The following is a 20,457-nucleotide window of genomic DNA, read 5'->3' on the forward strand; positions in this document are numbered from 1 at the left end:
GCTCTACCCATACCGATTCCACATCCTCCAAACTAATGTCCTTCCTTTCCATTGCATTAATCCCCTCTCTAATCAGCAACGCTACCCCACCTCCTTTTCCTTTCTCTCTATCCCTCCTGAATATTGAATATCCCTGGATGTTCAGCTCCCAGCCTTGGTCACCCTGGAGCCATGTCTCCGTGATCCCAACTATATCATAGTCATTAATAGCTATCTGCACATTCAACTCATCCACCTTATTACGAATGCTCCTTGCATTGAGACACAAAGCCTTCAGGCTTGTTTTTACAACACTCTTACCCCTTATACAATTATGTTGAAAAGTGGCCCTTTTTGATTTTTGCCCTGGTTTTGTCTGCCTGCCACTTTTACTTTTCACCTTGCTACCTATTGCTTCTACCCTCATTTTACACCCCTCTGTTTCTACGCTCACACATTTAAGAAACCATTTGCCTTTAACTCCATCGTCCACTATCCCATTCGACACCCCACCCCCCTTATTCAGTTTAAAACCACCCGAGTCTCTGGTGCTGTAAGGCAGCAACTCTACCGCTGCACCACTGTGCCGCCCTAGTTGTCGCAGTGCATCCTGTTAAAGCTACAAACTGCTGCTACTATGCATCAGTGGTGGAATGAGTAAATAGTTGTGGATCAGGTTCCTATCAAGCAGGCTGGTATATCCTGTATGGTGTCAAGAATTGAGTATTGTTGTAGCTGCACCCACCCAGATAAATGGAGAGTTTTCAATCAAAATTCTGGCTTGTGTTTTGTAGATGTAAGCAGGATTTGCAGACTTAGGAGCTGAATTCCTAGTCTCTGACCTGCACTTGTAGCCACATCGTATATATGGCTACTCAGTTTGTGGTCAATGGTAATCCTTAGGATATTGATAGTTCAGGATTCAGGTATGATAATGTCATTTAATGTCAGGGAGTGATAGCTGGTTTTACTTTATGTTGGATATCGTCAGTGCCTGGAACTTGTGTGGCGCAAATGTTAATTTCCACGTATCAGCCCATGTCGTCTAGGTCTTATTCTATTTGGTTGTGGACTGCTTCATTATATGAAGAGTAGAAAATGGTGCTGAACTTTGTGCATCATCAGTGAATATACTTCAACCTTACAACTGAAGGAAGATCATTAATTCAGCTGAAGATCGATGGGCTTAGGACATGAGCCTTAGCAACTCCTGCAGAGATGTCATGTGACTGAGACAATTAACCTCCAACCACAGCAATCATCTTCCTCGTCAGCGGTGGGATTGCCTCTCTGATTCCCAGTGTATCCTGGGCTCCAGGATGCCTCACACAATCAAATGCTACATTCATGTCAAAGGCAGTTACTTCCACATCTGACATTTAGCTCTTATGTCCACGTTAGGAGGCTGTAATGAAGTCGGGAGCTGAGTGACATTGGGTGAACCCAAAAGGTATTTCCGTGAGCAGCTTGTTGCTAAACAAGTACTGCTTAATAACACCATTGATTATCCCATCTATCACTTTGCTGTTAATCAGGAACAGACAAATGGGACAGTAATTGGCCACGTTGGATTTGTCCTGGTTCTTATGGGTAGGACATCCTTGAGCAATTTCCCCATATTGTTGGGTAGATGCCAGTGTTGTACATATACTGGAGCAGCAGGCCAGTTCTGGCACGAGTCTTTAGCACTATTGTCAGAATGTTATCAGGGCTCATTATCTTATCTGGATCCAATGCTTTTAACCATTCCTTGAAATCACAAGGAGTGAATGTAATTGGCTGAAAACTGGCATCTATCATTCTGGGTTTCAGTGGAGGAGGCCTGGATGTATTAACCACATGGCACTACTGGAAGAAGTAATGGCTTCAGCTTTCTTTTTTGCACTTACGTGCAAGGCTCCACCATCGCTGAGAGTGTGGATATTAGTGGAGCTACTCCTCCAGTGAGTTATTTAGTTTTTCCAAAACCAGTGAAGAAAGCAAATGGCATGTTGGCCTTTATAACAAGATGAATCAAATATAGGAGCAAAGAGGTCCTTCTGCAGTTGCACAGAGCCCTAGTGAGACCACACCTGGAGTATTGTGTGCAGTTTTGGTCCCCTAATTTGAGGAAGGACATTCTTGCTATTGAGGGAGTGCAGCGTATGTTTACAGGGTTAATTCCCGAGATGGCGGGACTGTCATATGATGAGAGAATGGAGCGGCTGGGCTTGTACACTTTGGAGTTTAGAAGGATGAGAGGGTATATCATTGAAACATAAAAGATTGTTAAGGGCTTGGACACGCTAGAGGCAGGAAACATGTTCCCGATGTTGGGGGAGTCCAGAACCAGGGGCACAGTTTAAGAATGAGTAAGCCATTTAGAACAGAGACGAGGAAACACTTTTTCTCGCAGAGAGAGTGGTGAGTCTGTGGAATTCTCTGCCTCAGAGGGCGGTGGAGGCAGGTTCTCTGGATGCTTTCAAGAGAGAGCTAGATAGGGCTCTTAAAAATAGCGGAGTCAGGGTATATGGGGAGAAGGCAGGGACGGGGTACTGATTGGGGATGATCAGCCATGATCACATTGAATGATAGTGCTGGCTCGAAGGGCCAAATGGCCTACTCCTGCACCTATTGTCCATTGTCTATTGTCATTCATGATTTGATGTGACAGGACAGGTCAGAATGAGTTGAAAACTGCAATGTGTTGTTTATGGGATTGCTTAGTTCTGTCTATTGCATGCTAATAACCAAAGATCTTATAGCGGAGCAAGATAGGCCACTCCTGCGAAATACAATGGGCTGACATGTAGTACGCTACGGAGGGGATCCTGGGCATTTTTCCCCGCCCATTTTAGTAACCGGAGCCTACCTGACCCGACCCGACTCGCAGTGTAATCAGTGTTGCGGGGCAACAGTTTGTGTGTGTGATATAGGGTTAGATTCATAATTCTGTCAGTTCACACTTCTGGTCAAGAATAAAATTTGACTCTGGTAATTGTCTTTTTTAATGTTTTTTAAATAATTTCTTTTTAAATGGCTCATAAGCAGTGTTTGAGTTGATTTTGTAGTAACCGAAACCTACCCGACCCGACCCGACTCGCAGGGTGATTGACATTACGGGGGAACAGTTTTGTGTGTGATGTACGGTTAGATTCATAATTCTGTTAGTTCATAATTCTGTTAATTCTTGTTAAAGAATAAAATGTTTATAAACAAACACACATGAATGCGATATAAATGTATATAATCACATAACACACACTATTATATTTCTTCTGATTTTTATATCCAATGATGAACTTTATTTCAGACTAGACAAGGGACATTAAATAAGAAACTTTGTAAACCCCCCCCCGGCACTCCCTCGCCTTCCCCCACACTACAATGTCTCCCCCCCTCCTATGCCTCTCTCCCCGCTGCCCCGGGCCGCGCACCCCCCTCCCCCCACCCAAAGCGAAGATACGGGAGCGGAGGCGGAAACAAAGGTCCGAACTTTGGCCGGAAGCAAGATGGCGGAACAAGATGGCGGAGGCTGGTTGCTAAAATGGGTCCTATAATCACCCATGAATCTGCCCATGACCGTACTACACTTTGTGTGAGAGTAACCCATCTTGCTCCGCTATAAGATCTTTGCTAATAACGGCGTTGGGATGCAGGTAGTCCCTGTCTTACAGGTTCATCAGGTTGATTCCTCATTCTGAAGCATGCCTGGTGCTGTTCCTTGCATCCTCCTGCACTCTTCATTGAAATAGAGTTATGCCCCCGGATTGATGGTGATGATCAAGCAGGGGATATGCTGGGCCAGGTGGCTGCAGATTGTGGTTGAGTACAATTCTGCTACTGTTGATGGTCTCTGGCAATTCAAGGATGTCCAGTCCTGAGCTGCTAGATCTCACTTAATTTTTACTTGAATATATGATTGCCTGGAACAGCTCCGTGTATGCTATTAATGCTGTGGATTAGTAGGTAAATATGTATTTTGCTTGTGAGAAACATCAATTAGTTTACTGAGATTTGAATCCATTTACTTCCAGTTTAAGGCTTTGAACTTCATAGATAAAATCTCACATATTTAAACATTTAACCACTCAGTGCATATTAGTAATTCATGGGCAGATATGTTGTGGGTCCCAGTAGTGGACAGAATTCCAGCAATCTTTTCAGATAAAATTATAAGAGGATTTTATGTTGTTTATGCTAAATGTACAAATTTCTAAACAATCCATAAACAAAAGTTACCTTAACTTTGATGGTGCAGTTCGGCAGCACAGGGCAGTGCAGGAACACTTCCAATTGGATCTTGGTTAGAGGTGTCGTCACAGACTGACCACATTGATGGCAATGAAACAGGTCACTGTAACATGAATAATCTAACATTTAAAAACCAAGAAAGAGACAACAATTCATTGAACATTTCAATACAGCATGGTGATAAGGCAATCTTTGAATAAGATCATCGAGTGGAGGAGAGTCATACAACATGGAAACAAACAATGGGAGTCCACTGTCTAATTGGCATGCATCCATATTAACCCCATTTTCAAGCACTTGACCTGTAGCTTCTGTGCTCAGGCTATTCAAGTGCTCAACTTGACACCAAACTCTGCTTCCACCATTCTCTTGGGAAGTGTATTCTTAACATTCACCATCAACTGGGTCAAAAGGATGCCCCTCTCTAAATCTCTTACCTCTTATTATAAACTTACATCCTCTAGTACATCACAGACTACAAGAGGAAATTAAATACTCACATTCTGAGGAATATATATCAACCTAAACACATTATATGCGAGTGGAGTGCCGCAAGGCTCGGTGTTGGGGCCGCAACTGTTTACCATATATATTAATGATTTGGAAGAGGGAATTAGGTGCAACACTAGCAAGTTTGCGGATGACACAAAACTGGGTGGCAGTGTGAACTGTGAAGAAGATGTTAGGAGGTTGCAGGGTGACCTGGACAGGTTTAGTGAGTGGGCAGATGCGTGGCAGTATAATATAGATGCAGTATAATATAGATAAATGTGAGGTTATCCTCTTTGGCGGCAAAAACAAGGAGGCAGATTTGTATCTCAATGGGGTTAAGTTAAGTAAGGGGGAGGTGCAGCAAGACCTGGGCATCCTTGTACACCGGTCACTGAAAGTTGGCTTACAGGTACAGCAGGTAGTGAAGAAAGCTAATGGAATGTTGGCCTTCATAACAAGAGGATTTCAGTATAGGAGTAAAGAGGTTCTTCTGCAGTTGTATAGGGCTCTGGTGAGGCCACATCTGGAGTATTGTGTACAGTTTTGGTCTCCTAATTTGAGGAAGGACATCCTTGTTTCCAACTATCTTGGAAACTTTCCAATCAGGTTTCAGGGCTCACCACAGCACAGAGTCTGCCTTGTTGAAGGTACACAATGACCTACTGCTCACCGTTGACTCCGGCAACAGTGCAATCCTGCTCCTTCTTGACCTCAGCGCAGCATTTGACACTGTCGACCACACCATCCTAATTGACCGTCTCCGGTACGGGGTTGGTATTGATGCCACTGCCCTGAGATGGTTCATCTCCTACCTCAAAGGTACGAGTTTCTCGTCTAACATAGGCAACTCATTCTCCTCCCCAGCTAGTCTCTGCTGTGGGGTTCCACAAGGTTCCATCCTTTGCCCCATTCTCTTCTCCCTGTATATGCTCCCCTTAGGCCAAGTCATTGAAAGGCACGGCATTTCCTCCATTGCTATGCAGACGATACACAACTCTATCTCCCCCTGAAGCCCAAAAACCAATCAAATCTGCTTAACCTTACCCGCTGCCTCGAGGATATAAAGTGCTGGATGGCCCAGAACTTCCTCCAACTAAATGAGAGTAAGTCTGAGGTCATCCTTCTCGGCCCCTCGGACTCAATCAAAATTATAGCAGGCAGCCTTGGAAGCCTTACCCCACTACTCAAGCCTTACATCAAAAACCTTGGCGTGATATTTGACTCAGCACTGAAATGTGACAAGTCAATGCCGTGGTAAAAGCTAGCTTCTTTCAGCTTCGGACGATAGCTAAAATAAAACAATTCCTCCACTTTGATGACCTCGAAAAGATCATCCACACATTTATCTCCTCCCGCCTAGATTACTGCAACTCTCTTTACACTGGCATCAGCCAATCTTCCCTGTCCCGCCTGCAACTGGTCCAAAATGCCGCAGCGAGACTCCTGACGGGCAGCCGAAAAAGGGATCACATCACCCCAATCCTGGCCTCTCTCCACTGGCTCCCTGTGCGGTTCCGTATACATTTCAAGACCCTCCTCTATGTGTATAAAGCCCTCAATGGGCTTGCCTCCTCCTACATTAAAAGTCTTCTCACCCATCACTCCACCTCCAGGTCCCTCAGATCGGCCGACTTGGGGCTGCTGAATATCCCGTGGTCCAGGCATAAACTTAGGGGCGACCGCACCTTTGCGGTTGCAGCTCCTAGACTGTGGAACAGCATCCCCCTCCCCATCAGAACTGCCCCCTCTAACGACTCCTTTAAGTCAAGACTAAAAACTTATCTATACTCCCAAGCCTTTCCTGACGTCCACTGAGCGAGGGCTATATGTATATATGTATGTAGATTGTTTGTTTATACTATTCTTATAACAAATGTAAAGCACTTTGGCCAACGAGAGTTGTTTTTTAAATGTGCTATATAAATAAATGTGACTTGACTTGACTTGTGATTGAGGCAGTGAAGCGTAGATTCACGAGATTGATCCCTGGGATGGCGGGACTGTCACATGAGGAAAGATTGAAAAGACTGGAGTATTTACTGGGGTTTAGAAAGATGAGGGGTTGTCTTATAGAAACATATAAAATTATAAAAGGACTGGACAAGCTGGATACAGGAAAAATGTTCCCAATGTTAGGCGAGTCCAGAACCAGGGGCCACAGTCTTAGAATAAATGAGAGGTCATTTAAGGCTGAGGTGAGAAAAAACTTTTTCACCCAGAGAGTTGTGAATTTATGGAATTCCCTGCCACAGTGGGCAGTGGAGGCCAAGTCACTGGATGGATTTAAGAGAGAGTTAGATAGAGCTCTAGGGGCTAGTGGAGTCAAGGGATGTGGGGAGAAGGCAGGCACGGGTTATTGATAGGGGACGATCCGCCATGATCACAATGAATGACGGTGCTGGCTCAGAGGGCCGAATGGCCTCCTGCTGCACCTATTTTCTATGTGTTCATATACAAATTGTTTTCATCACAAAAGTATAATGTAAACGTGCTCTGTCATGGTATAATCTGATTAGGAGTATGTGACCAGTGGTGTAACTCGGGGATTAGTGTTGGGACAATAGTTGTTTATAATAAATATTAAGAACTCACATATGAATATTGGAAGTATGATTCGCAAGACTGAGGATCACACAAAAGTTAGCCATGTTGTGGATAGTGAGGAAAGTTGTTTAAGGCTACAGCAGGAGATAGATCAGATGGAAAATTAGATGGAGTGTTGGCAGATAAAATGTAAACCTGATAAATGCGAGTGTGTGCATTTTAGGGAGTCAAGTAGGAAATGGTAGGGTGTTTCCAATTTCGGGTAAATCTCTCTTGTGCTCCTTTCCCACTCCCACCAGCCCACCCAGGGCCTCCCTCACTTAATTCACCCTTCATTCCCTCCCCGTCCGCCCCCATGACCTAGATTTACCAATTCCCCATGGAAACCATTGGTTTCTTCTCCTTTGGCTCAACTTTTTTTATCCCTCTTCTACTTCTGGTTCAATCTACACATCCATCCCTCCCTGGTTTCACCTTCCAGCCTCTGCCTTTAAACTTTCCCTTTCCACATGTCTCCATTTGCCAAATCTCCCCCACCCTTCATCTCGTCAGACCTATCACCTTCCAACCTTTATCTAACTCCTCCCTTTCACGTATGTATACTGGTGACCATTCCTCAACGCTCTCAGTCCCGATGCAGAGTCCAGACCACAAAAGATTCTAACTCCTGATCCATGACCTTGCTCTAGTGTGACCTCTAGCACAATCTTAGATCATTAAGCCGATTTATGTCAGCGTGGTCTCTGAAACAATCCACCCCTAGGAGCTTAACTCCGAGGTCTTTGGCTTGGCTGAGTGCAGCAGATGAGCTATTTCAGCAGACACGACTTTGACAGCCGTTGAGTCTCCATTACTCCCAGACTCATGTCCTGGCACAGTCTCCTGTGTGAGCTGGGTCACTGTGAATGCCCATGGCACCCACATTCTGGCACGTTTGCAATAAGTTTAAAAAATGAAGCACATTTACTTTACACTTATAATACCTATCCCACCTCGAAACACATGAAAAAAAAATATTGAAAGAAGCTTGAATTTTTTAAAAAGGCATCTTTTCCATAACAGTCTATTGCTCCCAAGCATTTGAAGAGGAAGTGCTCCAAATGTGTCCAGCCACAAGTCCAGCGGTAATGCGCTGAGTTCCTGGTGAGGAGCAACAACAGGGTGGAGTCTGCCACCAGCAGTTTAAGTCCACGCCAAAACTTCAAGCGGACTTGCACAAGGATGCCAGATAAATCCCCAAGTGCAAAAACTGACATCAGAGCAGAAGATCTATCCCACTATATTTGTTTTAAAGAAACCGACATAACAATCTGGATTAATAATCATCATCTGTTTTTTTAAGGTTACATTAGTTTACCCCTGTTTTTATATAAACATGCTATAGTACAAGGAAACATTTAATATTCTCACAGGAGTACCAAGGCAAAAATATTAAACAAAAATGTTGTAAGTTACTTTCTAAATAACCATTTTATTACACAATACGTTTTCATATACTGACCATTCCCCAAGCACCTTTTCCAATTTTCCATTTCCACATTTGTTGCAAACTATCCAGGAGAAAGAAGTGGTCTCATCCACGCCAACCACACTTCCTGGAAATAAATGCTTGCTCATAACCATGGGATTAAGCCAAAATGAACAGATATAAGCAACACATTAAAAAAATTATTGATTTTGTGCTGCAAGGAAATAATTAAAACACAACTTTTAAACATCCAATATTTACAATTAGCTCACGGATAAAAAATATAGATGTTTTCTTCTAAGGTAATAAATCTTATATAAGTCTGAAGAAGAGTCCCGACTCAAATCATCACATATCCATGTTCCCCAGAGATGCTGCCTGACCCACAGTCACAATTCCAGGGGTTTGTATTCTTTAGTATAAACTAGCATCTGCAGTTCCTTGCTTCTACAATAAAACTTGCACATTCCCTTTCTCCCAAATGTATTTAATCTCTAGAATAACCCTTGATATTTATTTCATGTACTCCCTGTAGTAGCAGGTTCCACATTCTAACTGATCTCTGATTTACATTTACAGAGTGTTCTAGGCCAAATAAGTACATAAAATGGTGGAGGATTTAGTCATAGAATTTATGTGTCCAAAGTCCATTGTAAACATTAAGAGAAACAAATATGTTTGCATAGACTAATTTTAAACACCTTAGTCATTTAAACCAAATAAGTGATTCTAAGATTACAACAAAAAAATGGAAAGCAATTGCACACTAACGCACTAATAAAATGCTTTTGTAAATGTAGCTTCATTCCCCAGAGCCTGTCTACACCCACCTCCATTCCCCAAAGTCTGTCTGTACCCTGTTCCTGCACCCAAGAGACACTGGCTTCACAATAACAACACAAGATTCATCAACAACAAGGACATGGATAATTAGATCCCACTAAACAAGTGGATCTGGAAATGGGATCATCCAGAATTGAACCCCAGTTCAGAATTTCTTGCTTGATTTTAAGATTAAGGATTATTTAAATGATGTCGATGAGGAGGCCGGTACTACTTGGCCATTGTAAAACTGATGTTGGTCCACAGAGAATTCTTTAAACCGGAAGGAAAGGCACTTTGCCTTTCAGGAAAGTATCACGAGTCTTAGTATTTGTGGAACACATACAAAGCAATGATTAGAGGTTGTGAAGTAGGTGCTTAGTGGTGGTAGGGTAAGGACTGGGATTGGTGGTGGTGAGGTAGGTGAGATAGGGGTTCACCGACAACTTCTCCTGGCCCACCCATATTAAAGCAATGTCCAAGAAAGCACCCCAGCACCTCTACTTCCTTAGAAGGCTTAGGATGTTTGGCATGTCCCTACAACAACTTCTCGATGCACCATAGAAAGCATTTTATGCGGATGCATCACAGCTTGGTTTGGGAGGAGCTCCATCCAAGACAGCAAGAAGTTACAGCAAATTGTGGACGCAGCCCAGTCCATCACACAAACCAACTTCCCTTCTATTGACTCCATTTACACCTCACGTTGCCTCGGCAAGGCCAGCAGCGGAATCACCCTAGTCACTCCCTCTTCTCTCCTCGCCCATCAGGCAAACGGTATAGAAGTGTGAAAACGCACATCCCAGTTTCTTCCCAGCTGTTATCTGGTAACTGAATCATCCTACCACAACCAGAGAGCAGTGCTGAACTACTATCTACGTCTTTCGTGACCCTCGGACTATCCTTGATTGGACTGTGCTGGCTTTAACTTGCGCTAAACGTTATTCCCTTATCATGTATCTATACACTGTAAATGGATCGATTGTAATCATGTATAGTCTTTCTGCTGACTGGCTATTATGCAACAAAAGCTTTTCACTGTACCTTGGTACATGTGACAATAAACTAAACTGAACTGGTGCAAGAGGTGGTGTGGTAGAAAGTCAGTTGTGATAGCATGGGGGTTTAATTACGATGGGCTAGAGGTCTTGGTCACAGCTGTGCAGGTTGTTGGTTTGGTAGGGTAGGGGACTTGGTCACAGTGGGACAGGATCTTCAATGTGGTGGGGTAGGGGACTTTTGTGTTGGGTTAGGAGGTTGGTTTGGTGGAGTAGGGGGCTGGTTTGTGGAGCAGGAGGCTAGTTTGTTGTAGTAGAGGATTGTTCGGTGGGGAGTTGGTTGGGTGGGTTAGGTTGTTGTTGCCTCCATCTGTAGATTGAGGTGATGGCGTTGGACGCAACAATCAACAACCGCCCATGGTTGGAACATGGATCAAAGAATAGTACTTCCTAATTCATGCTTTAACAGCTTTTTTTAAATGCCTTATTTCCCAAGTCTGGATGAAAGTTTTTCACCTTAAAATGGATGAATTTGCTCAAAATATTTGAGACATAATCTTTTTGTCATTATACTTAACCGAAAGAGTTAGAAACACAGTCTTACCTTGAACTGTACATATAGAATTTACTTTGGTTGTAGCACTGAGTTCGTCAAGGATAACTTGTCCAGTCAATGCAGATGTTCCCTGGTTTTCATTGCACTGAGACACTGATTTCTGAAGTGAAAGTACAGTACCCTCAGCACAAACAACGGAGTCTAACAAAAAAAAAAGTTGTCATCATGATACACATGAAAATGGATTCAGTATTTTGTAGAACGTATTTGTCAAACCCACTGACTGCCATGGCTATCTGAACTACACTTCTTCGCACCCTTATTCCTGTAAGGACTGTATCCCGTACTCCCAATTTCTCTGTCTACACCGCATCTGCACCCAGGATGAGGTGTTCCAAACCAGGACATCGGAGATGTCCTCATTCTTTAGGGAAAGGGTGTTCCCCTCTTTGACTGTAGATGAGGCTCTCACCAGGGTCTGCTCTATATCCCGTAGCTCTGCTCTCACTCCCCATCCCCCGCACTCGTAACAAGGGCATAGTCTCCCTTGTCCTCACCTTCCACCCTACCAGCCGTCACATACAACAGATAATCCTCCGCCATTTCCGCCACCTCCAACGGGATCCCACCACTGGCCACATCTTCCCATCTCCTCCCCTTTCAGCTTTCCACAGAGACCGCTCCCTCTGTAAATCCCTGGTCAATTTGTCCCTTCCCACCCAAACTACCCCCTCCCCTGGTACTCTCCCTTGCAACCGCAGGAAATGCTACACTTGTCGTTTTACCTCCCCCCTTGACTCCATCCAAGGACCTAAGCAGTCTTTCCAGGTGCGGCAGAGGTTCACCTGCACCTCTGCTAACCTCATCTATTGCATCCACTGCTCTAGGTGTCAGCTGCTCTACATCGGTGAGACAAAGCAGCATCTCATATTTCGCTTGGGTAGTTTACACCCAGCGGTATGAACATTGACTTCTCCAATTTCAGGTAGTCCTTGCTTTCTCCCAGCATACTGCTTCAGCCTCTTCCTTTCTTCTTCCCGCCCCCCCCATCCCCACATGTCTGAAGAAGGGACTCGATCCGACACGTCACCTATTCCTTCGCTCCATAGATGCTGCCTCACCCGCTGAGTTTCTCCAGCATTTTTGTCTACCTTAAATTTTCCCAGCATCTGCAGTTCTTTTTAAAATATTAAACAGCATCGGTTCTTTTCCCTTTCTATGACATTTTGAATACGCGTCTAAAGATAGAAGCCACTATGTTGAGATATGTAACATCATCAAAACAAAGAAATAAAAGTCTGCTAAAGAAACTGCGACTTCTGTTGAGATTCAACTTTTTGAAACATATTACAAGCATTTAAACAAAAGATGACAACGGTACAACAAATGTTTAAATTATTGAAGTTATAATGCAGATATTCAGATGATTTGAGTCAGAATTTCAAGCAAGAATTAAAGGGAAACTGAATTGTACTAACCAGGGATTTTGTTTTAATCATTGGACAGATACATGGTTAGATAAGGTTATAAGGATATGGGCTAAACCCAGGCAAATTGGACTTGGTTGGTATGGATGAGTTGGGCTAAAGGGCCTGTTTCTGTGCTGAATGACTCTCTGACTTCTTTGAGATAAGTAAAGCAGATATTCAACGTCACGTGCAACTTATCAACAAATGAAGTAGTTCTAAATATTTAGCTTGGTCACTTTGGTCACTTTGAAGTTTCTGATTCTGGCATCTAGGCTTTGTGTGAATATTGTGGAATCCAGAATTTATGGTAAAAGGCCAGAAGGATGTGCCTCCAATTATTGCCATTGCCTTGCTGCAACCAGTGTAACATGTCTGAATTCTTAGGTCAATGTACTGTGCGATTAATTATTTACAATATTTGTGGACACACCTTCAGTCGACGAGCCCCTAAACTCTAACGACCCATGCCAAACTCCTCTGTTTATATTTCTCTCTCAAAAAGCATGCCTTAGAACCTCTTTGACCAGTCTTTTCATCATTGGTTCTAATGCTCAGAAAGGATCATTCTCACAAAGCCACGTGTCAATACACTGATACTTTCCTGTGGAAGTTCTGGTTTCCAGCACAGACTGATCCCTGTCAGCAGTGGCAATATCTCTATGCTGCACCAGTGGACTCTTCATCGAGTCAAACAGGTAATATGAACTTATGTACACTTATCAGTTCAGAGCCAGAGCAGTCTCACTGGTTAGCTTATATCAAGCTTCACCTGGTATAAATGAACAGGTGAAGGTTTAACAGTCATCTGTACCAGAAGCAGAACAATGAAATAATTACTTGCTGCAGCTTAGCAGGCCCATTATTGCAATAACACACAAATAAGTGTACAATAATCAATCATACGATAAATTAATAAGCGCTAATACTCGGTCATAACAATGCAAAACCAAAGTATATAATGCTACCAAAACAAAGTTCAGAGTAGGTCGTAATTACTGAGGAAGGATTGTGGTTGGTGTTGTGCTGTGTTCAAGAGTCCGATGGTTGCTAGAAAAATATGTTCTTAAACCTGGAGGCCTGAGGCCTTCTTCCCAATGGTAGCAGCAGGATGAGTGTGGGGCTAGGGTGCTGTGGGTCTTTGATGATATTAGCTGCCTTTTTGAGGGGAGCGCCTCTTGTAGATCCCTTCGATGGAGGGGATATTAGTATCTGTAATGGACTGGGCAATGTCCACCACTTTCTGCAGTCTTCTTCATTCCTGGGTAGTAGAGCTACCGAACCAGGCCATGTAGCAGACAGTGATATGCTTTCCACCATAGAGCTGTAGAGGTTTGACAGATTATTTGGTGAGGTAACAAATCTCCTCAATCTTCCCACAAAGAACATTGAAGAGCTTTCTTTGTGATTGCATCACTGAGCTTGGTCGATGAAAGATCTTCAGAGATATGTATGCCCAGGAGCTTGAAGCTGTTGACTATCTCCATTGCCGTCCTGTCGATGAAGACAGGTTCATGGATTCTTGGCTTTCCATTCCTGGTCAACAATCAGCTCCTTGATAGAAAGATTGTTGTTCTGGTACCATTCAATCAGCTTATTAATCTCCCTCCGGTACTCTGTTGTGCAAATTCCACACAGAAGCACCTGCGGTCAGGTTTGAATCTTTGCCAAACTTTTCGATCTGACCTTTTCACTTCTTCAAATGACTCTACTTTAAAACCTATTTGACCAATTTTTTCATCATCTAGGGCCAGGGAGTATATTTCTCATAGAATCACTAGTCAAAGACAGCAGCTGCCCTAGCTGTCTGTCCACCCCCACTGTTCCATCCACATTGCTGTGGAAATACAGATTTATTTTCCTATTATTCAATTTCAATGTTTTAAAATTATTTTTCAGTATGTTTTTATTGTGTTTACCGTAAAATAAAAAATGAATATGGTACATTTTATTTTAAAAGCTTTGTTTAAAAACAGACTCAAAGCTGTACTGAACATTAAAGGCATTGACAAACATTGGTATCTTCAGCAATGGGTAAGCCTGGGAGAAAGGGGAGGGTCATGGTTTGTAGATCAGGGAAGTGGTAGGAAAGAGGTTCACAGTTCCAAATCTGTCCAAATAATTTCCCGTCTCTAAACTTCCATAAGTTCCTTGAACATTTATTGCTTCCAGTATTACACATCACCTGTAACTTCCTGTTGGGATTCTTCCAGCTAACCCGTAACATGCCAACAATTCCAGCCAAAGCAATGAATGTAATTTTCTGTGTTTTAAGTATGGTGTATAAACTCTTTCTCTGCTCAACCTCCCTGTTCCACCAACAGTCACAATTATGCCATCTTCCACCAGACATCGCTCCTCCATGTCAACTCTATCAAACTGTCTATCTCTGGTTTCATTGTTATTTATCCAGTCAAAACTTGCCTATTTTAGTCAGCATGGATTTATGAAGGTGAAATCATGCTTGAGTAATTTTTTGGAATTTTTTGAGGATGTAACTAGGAAAATGGACAAGGGAGAGCCAGTGGATGTAGTGTACCTGGACTTTCAGAAAGCATTCGATAAGGTTCCACATAGGAGATTAGTGGGCAAAATTAGGGCACATGGTATTGGGGTGCTGACATGGATAGAAAATTGGTTGGCAGTCAGGAAACGAAGAGTAGGGATTAACTGGTCCCTTAAAGAATGGCAGGCAGTGACAAGTGGGGTACCGCAAAGCTCGGTGTTGGGACCGCAGCTATTTACAATATATATTAATGATTTAGATGAAGGGATTAGAAGTAACATTAGCAAATTTGCAGGTGACAAAGCTGGGTAGCAGTGTGAACTGTGAGGAGGATACTATGAGAATGTTGGGTGACTTGGACAGGTTGGGTGAGTGGGCAGATGCATGGCAGATGCAGTTTAATGTGGATAAATGTGAGATTATCCACTTTGGTAGCAAAAACAGGAAGGCAGATTATTATCTCAATGGTGTTAAATTGGGAAAAGGGGAAGTACAACGGAATCTGGGGGTCCCTGTTCATCAGTCAATGAAAGTAAGCATGCAGGTACAGCATGCAGTGAAGAAAGCGAATGGCATGCTGGCCTTCATAACAAGAGGAGTTGAGTATAGGAGCAAAGAGGTCCTGCTGCAGTTGTACAGAGCCCTAGTGAGACCACACCTGGAGTATTGTGTGCAGTTTTGGTCTCCAAATTTGAGGAAGGACATTCTTGTTATTGAGGGAGTACAGCGTAGGTTTACAAGGTTAATTCCCGGGATGGCGGGACTGTCATATGCTGAGAGAACAGAGTGGCTGGGCTTGTAGGCTCTGGAATTTAGAAGGATGAGACGGGATCTTATTGAAACATATAAGATTATTAAGGGTTTGGACACGCTAAAGGTAGGAAATAATCAAACAAGCAACAACTCCCGATGTAGGGGGAGTCCAGAACCAGGGGCCACAGTTTAAGAATAAGGGGTAAGCTATTTAGAACATAGATGAGGAAACACTTTTTCACACAGAGAGTTGTCAGTCTGTGGAATTCTCTGCCTCAGAGGACAGTGGAGGCAGGTTCTCTGGATACTTTCAAGAGAGAGCTAGATAGGGCTCTTAAAAATAGCAGAGTCAGTGGATAGGGGAGAAGGCAGGAACGGGGTACGGATTGTCGATGATCGGCCACGATCACACTGAATGGCGGTGCTGGCTCGAAGGGCCGAATGGCCTAGTCCTGCACCTATTGTCTGTTGATTATTCCTTGAATAGTTTATGCTCTCACTCCTGCCCTTTCACCTCCAGTCCCTAAGAATTCTTTGTTACTTATCTATTCTTCCTCATTCATGTGTTTCATCACGTCATCTAATCAGACTTGAGGTTCACTTCTTGTGATTTCATTTTCCAGAGTGGTAGGACTGCCAGTCTAATATGAAATCACCCAAAGTATGGATGCGTCTCAAATGTAGCTTATTATCAGGATGCTGAAATTATTCTCACTTGAATCGATAATACACTTTGCTCCCTTACCACTAATCTTGCCACATGCTTAGGCTGAACCAAAGTCAGCACGAGGTCATGGTTTATCTGAGATGATTGTTCACTTTCCTGTGTAATTGGATCTTCAATTTCCTCATCGGCAGACCACAATCAATACGAATTGGCAACAACACTTCTTCTTCCATGATTCCTCAAGGCTATGTACTCAGTCCCCTGCTCTATTCTACACCCATGACTGTGTAGCCAGACACACCACCAAAGCAATATTTAAATACACCAACAATATCACCATTGGTGTACATATAGCAGGTAACAATGAGTCAGAAGCAGATTGAAACCCTGATTGAATAGTGCTGGAACAACTATCTTGTTCTCACCATTATCAAGACCAAGGAGCTGATTGTTGACTTCAGGATGGGTGAACCTGTCTTCATTGATGGGTTGGCAGTGGAGAAAGTCAACAGCACCATGTTCCTTGGTATGTATATCTCTGCAAATCTGTCCTGGGCCTAGCACATTGGTGCAATCATAAAGAAAGCTCTCATCAATGCCTCAACTACCTTAGAGGATTGAGGATATTCGCCATATCGACGAGTACTCTGTCAAACCTTCACATGTGTACAGTAAAGCACATATTGGCTGGTTACATCACAGCCTGGCTCGGTAACTCAAAAGCCATGGAATGATGGAGACTACAAAAAGTGGTAGAAATAGCGCGGTCCATCAACATGACCTTCCCACTGTCGATAAGAGGTGCTGCCTCAAAAAAACAGCTCATATCATCAAAGACCCACACCAACCTGGCCATCTTTTATCTCACTACTACCATCGGGCAGAAGGAATTGAAAACCTTGACCATCAGGTTCAAGAGCAGCTTTTTCTCAATAAGCATCAGGATTTAGAACACTAAACGACATGACCTCAGCAACTATGATCTTCTATGGATCCTGTCATTGGATGGACTCCAGACTCCATTTTGCACTGTTATGGTTACCGAGTATTAAGGTTATTCTTGAATATTATATCTTTATCTATAATATTCTATAATTATCTATAACAGAGTTTATGGGCCTGTTATGCAGCAGCAAGTAAGAATTCGATTTCCCCCTTAAGGATAAGGGGGGAATCCTTTAAAACCGAGATGAGAAGAACTTTTTTCACACAGAGAGTGGCGAATCTCTGGAACTCTCTGCCACAGAGGGTAGTTGAGGCCAGTTCATTGGCTATATTTAAGAGGGAGTTAGATGTGGCCCTTGTGGCTAAAGGTATCAGGGGGTATGGAGAGAATTAGGTATCTTTACTGAGTTGGATATCAGCTATAATCATCTGAATGGAGTGCAGGCTCGAATGGCCTGTCCTGCACCTAATTTCTATGTAAGAATTCTATGATTGTTCTGTTGTCAGTAATTGTAACACAATTCAATGCTTTATAAGTGGTTCAATACAATTTGTTTTGCAATGTTCCTTCCTACATCCCAATTCTAAGGCTTCCAAATGATATCAGTATTTATAATGTCATGTTTTTCACAATCGCTTTGGTTTATAAAACATATCCTGAAGAGGTATTTTCTAGGAATCTTTTAATGAACCAAGACTTACCCGTTTCAACTATGGCATCTTTGAACATAATACTGTTGGATATTCCATCATTTAGTGATTTCATAATCTCAGAACTCAGCATGCAGAATGAGGTGACACAGATTGAGATGGTTCTAGGTAGTCCAAAAGCAACGCTTGCAGATTGCAGTGTCGAATCAGTCACAAAAAGCCAATCATTCATGCCAGAGAGTTGAGTGGATTTTTGATCCTATGAAGAAATACCAGTATTAAATACTACTAAACTTACTAGAATATCAGCTATAAATTGGATTGATACACAAGAAATAATATATATTTCCAAAAGACTTTATGCATGGGCATAACAAATGCTATGTTGGATAATTTAGCTGTCACTAAAATTAGCTGCCAAGCTGATCCTATGCAGCTCTGGCTAAAGAATTTACAAGATTAAACACAGCAAGTATACAGCACACTGGGCTATTTGGCTCAGAGCTTCCAGAAACTCTTTGTAAGAGCAATCCCACCAGCTTATTATCCTACTTTTACTCATATGTATTTAGTTTCATGTACTTATCCAGCTCCCTTTTGAATACCGCAATTGAACTCACCTTTTTCTCCTTTGGTAAATTTAATTCTTTAACTAATCACCCTCCAGTGAAAGTCCTCTGGCCCCTGGCCATTCTGCCAATAGCTACAGCTTCTCCTCATCTATTCTGATTGATCACATGATTGCAAATTTCTCTATATGATATTCACTCAGAATCCTCTGTTCCAAGACAATCCCAGCTTTTCATCATATAACTAAAAACCCTCATCCCTCTGGACTCACTCTAGTAAACCTCTGCACCTACTCTACTTCATTACATCTTTCTTAAAGTATGGTACACAGAGCGTGATACAACACTCACATTGTGGACAAACCGGTATCTTGCATTGTGATCATTATCATTGTGATCTTGCATTCCCCACTTCTATTTATAAAGCCCAGGATCCAAAATGCTTTTTTTTAAACCAATTTCTATAGGCTGGGTTTGTTGTCCCTGGAGAAATGGGGAGCCTGAGGAATGACCTGATAGAGGTATATTGCAAATAAAAATCCTCACCCATGGTGGGGATGACTAAGACAAAAGGGCATAGCTTTAAGGTGTGAGGTGGGGGGATTGGAGGAGATTATGAGAGGGAATTTTTTCACACATTGGGTGCCTGGAATCTGGATTGCATTGTCTCATGAGATGGTGGAGACAGATATCCTCACAACAGACAGATATCCACACAACAGACAGATATCCACACAACCGGAGGCCCCAACCACGGGTGAACATCGAGGAAGAGACTGACTTTGGTGCCTTCCCTCACAGTGGGAAACTTTTGATTCTGCTGTGAGGGGATGTCTTATGTTTAAATCTATCGTGTGGTGTGTTCTTTATTTTAGTGTATGGCTGTATGGTAATCACATTTCACTGTGTCATCTGGCACAAGTGACAAATAAATATATCTTGTACCTTGTATCTTGCAAAAACATCCAGGAAAGCATTTGAATTGCCAAGGCAACGAAGGCTTCGAATCTTATGCAGATACATGGGATTAGTGTGGATAGATACATCACAGGCCTTGTTCATGGTGAGCTGGAGGGCCTGTTTATGTGATCAAATGATTCCATACAGCAAGGGTGACCCTAAACTTGTCAGTTTAATTTTCCATCCCATGTTGACTTCCGTCTTTGATTCCCACAATGTTCTAAAGTAACCGAATGTAATATCTAGGAAATGCATCTCATCCATTGTCGTGGCATGTTGTATGCTCTGGAATCAATGCTGAAGTTTAGATAACCAGCCTCTAGTCTGTGTCAGAACAGTTCCAATGTAAGGATATGAGGGGATTGATGAACAAAAGTAAATGAGTATGTAAAGAAAAGCTGTAGGGACTAAAAGGTGTTAAATCCCAGCAATCTAACGATTTTCGGGATTTTCATCCCACCAATTTGAAGGATGCTGGTAACAACTTATCTTTTGTGAAGCAAGGAGAAGGAAGAATTACATTTCTTTTTTTTTCACTCCTTACAATGCCATGTACAACAGTCATCGCAACTTCTACTGAAGTGTGGATGGCCGTAGAAGCTCATCCGCCCTTTGACAGGTCTTGTATTTGGTTCCTGCTGGGGATCCACAGCCCCCTCCCCACCTGGCAAACCAGGTAGGGGAGACGGTTTAGTCGCCGGCTATCCGACCAAGGAACAGATAGAACGGGGTTACATGGTACCCTGTGGGGGGAGGGAGTAACCCCCCCAATTCAACAGATTCTGGAATGGAGGGTACTAAATCCTCTATTTAAAGGTAGAGTGATATCAGGGAATACCAGACCTGTA

At 42.8% G+C, this 20,457-nt stretch overlaps 1 protein-coding gene across 3 annotated transcripts in view; it reads right to left on the reverse strand.

The window, feature by feature from the left end:
• spidr (scaffold protein involved in DNA repair) overlaps positions 1–20,457 on the reverse strand; it is a 247,077-nt gene that overhangs the window by 8,811 nt on the left and 217,809 nt on the right. For all 3 annotated transcript variants that reach the window (XM_055634117.1, XM_055634116.1, XM_055634115.1), the window contains exons 15-18: positions 18,132–18,339; positions 11,141–11,293; positions 8,750–8,843; positions 4,201–4,315 (exon numbers count right to left, since the gene is read on the reverse strand). In XM_055634117.1, coding sequence (XP_055490092.1) covers positions 4,201–4,315; positions 8,750–8,843; positions 11,141–11,293; positions 18,132–18,339 — 570 coding nt within the window. The remainder of the gene's footprint in view (positions 1–4,200; positions 4,316–8,749; positions 8,844–11,140; positions 11,294–18,131; positions 18,340–20,457) is intronic.

This window comes from Leucoraja erinacea, chromosome 4, assembly GCF_028641065.1.
Source record: "Leucoraja erinacea ecotype New England chromosome 4, Leri_hhj_1, whole genome shotgun sequence".
Taxonomy (NCBI): Eukaryota; Metazoa; Chordata; class Chondrichthyes; order Rajiformes; family Rajidae; genus Leucoraja; species Leucoraja erinaceus.